At 45.2% G+C, this 1893-nt stretch overlaps 2 protein-coding genes across 2 annotated transcripts; one reads left to right on the plus strand and one right to left on the minus strand.

Annotated features, from left to right (window-relative positions):
- Nucleotides 1–231: 231 nt before the first annotated feature.
- On the plus strand, nucleotides 232–819 carry PPTG_20722 (hypothetical protein; the record flags this gene model as incomplete). The annotated part of the gene is made up of 3 exons (XM_008892920.1): nucleotides 232–293; nucleotides 565–629; nucleotides 740–819. 3 exons carry the CDS (start codon nucleotides 232–234, stop codon nucleotides 817–819), a joined length of 207 nt encoding a protein of 68 aa, XP_008891168.1.
- A 665-nt stretch (nucleotides 820–1484) lies between these two features.
- Nucleotides 1485–1769, minus strand: PPTG_20723 (hypothetical protein; the record flags this gene model as incomplete). Its single annotated transcript, XM_008892921.1, has 2 exons — nucleotides 1485–1508; nucleotides 1587–1769. The coding sequence occupies 2 exons, from the start codon at nucleotides 1767–1769 to the stop codon at nucleotides 1485–1487; spliced, it is 207 nt and encodes a 68-aa protein (XP_008891169.1).
- Between the last annotated feature and the right edge of the window lie 124 nt (nucleotides 1770–1893).

The following is a 1893-nucleotide window of genomic DNA, read 5'->3' on the forward strand; positions in this document are numbered from 1 at the left end:
TATCGACTTGGGTATATTTGAGCTTGTGCTGGAAAAACAATCCGCTAGAGCCGAAAAAGTGGGACTGTGTACACATTAATGTGTGGTTGCGTACCTAAGCGTTTTGGGATAATACAATATAACAAGCAAAGCAGCCGATGTGTTGAGGTACTGCTTCTAACAACACGACCTCGGACGCTCCTGGCAATACCTACTCTACGCCGTCAGTATTCCTGTCCGAAGCATGCGCTGATGAAGCTGGATTACCAGCAACAGAGAACCAAAGATGAGTTGGCGCCGCGTAAAGAGCTATCGTAGGTGACGTATGCATGTGATTCAACTGACACCGCTTTTATTGCAGGTAAGGCGAGTTAGATCGTTTGCGGTCGCCTTTTGGAAGCTATTCGTGCTACTGTGTCAGACTCAAAGCTAGACGAGTTTCTTGGATCGTTTGGTAATGTAAGTTTTTGTTGTTAAAAAGGAATAATATTCTTTGTACTTAATTACTATACAGGTGACGTATTTCTGCGGCGAAGGATATTTACGACGGTGGACCATTGGAGTTGCTCTTTTCGTCGAGTGTAGTTTCGTTGTGTTCGATCTCCTAGTGGAAGCTGGTCCATGGCTGCGGTCAGCATTTGACGGGCCTGGTTAATCGATGGATTCGTTGTGTAAGTGTTTGTTTGGCGAGCAATGTTTTCGATTTCATCATGACGAATCAAAAATCTGATAATCGTTTCCGTGCGTTTTTATTCGGTAGGTCAATTGGAGAAAGCGAACGGTACGGCGGCCAGTTTTTACTTGGACAGCCAAACCACCAATACTCCCAAGCCACTCTAAGCGATACCTTCGGGAACGTAAACCCATTCAGTGACCAGTGTGCATGTGGGAATAATGGTGGGTGCTGTTCAACTTCGTTTTGCGCGTGTTGCTCTACGGGGTTATCCGGGTGTCTAATCAACTCTGGTGTCTCGTTCAAATTGTCGATGTGATGTTGTAGCGCTGTCACTGTAGGAGCACTGCCGTGCTGTTGTACTCCTTGAGTAAGTGCAGTTGCGTTGGCATGAATTGTGCGCACCATCTGAGTGAGCTAAGCTAAATCTAACGCAGCAGCAACGGCTCGAGCGACTACGTTATTAATCGCGTTCTGGGAAGGTAATGTATCCATTTCCCGATTACATAAAGCTACAGTGCCTTCACGTGGGCCAATTCTTCAACCTTTTTATCATTTATTATATGATTACATAAAGCTACAGTGACTTCACGTGGGCCAATTCTTCAACCTTTTTATCCAAATTTGCAATCTTTTCGTGCAGGCTGAGAATACTGGCGTCCACGTTATCCAATAGATTTTCCATATTCCAAGGTGAGATGGCACTCCACTGGCTCGGCCTGTACCGCCAGGGCGACAAACTACATTGCGCTTTAGAAAATGCAGCAAAGTAGGGTCACGAAACATAGGAGAAGAGAATAGCATGTGGGTTTTCCGCAAATACATTAAAAAATCATTCAAAATCTTCTGCTATGACCTGCACTAGTTGCAAAGGTGGTTGAGTACGTTCCTATAGTAAAAATCGCTTAACGCAAAGGTATTTCTCTTTTAGCACCAGCGATTCGTCCTCTCCACCAACGCCATTTAAGAGATTCCAGAACAGAGGTGTGACTGCCTCAGGCTGGTTGGCATGAAGCCATACAATAAACTTCACGATTCCGTACGCGTACTCCTCCTTTGACTTCTTGTTCACAACATTTCCTCTGATTTCTTCAACTTCATCAACGAGGCGGTCCATACTTCTTTACTACAGTTGAACCGTACTTAGCGTGTGAACAAGAAGTAGGTTGTCGCCCTGGCGGTGCAGTCCGAGCCAGTGGAGTGCCATCTCACCTTGGAATATGGAAAATCTATTGGATAAC

The sequence above is a fragment of the Phytophthora parasitica genome (assembly GCF_000247585.1).
Source record: "Phytophthora parasitica INRA-310 unplaced genomic scaffold supercont2.1, whole genome shotgun sequence".
Classification (NCBI taxonomy): domain Eukaryota; phylum Oomycota; class Peronosporomycetes; order Peronosporales; family Peronosporaceae; genus Phytophthora; species Phytophthora nicotianae.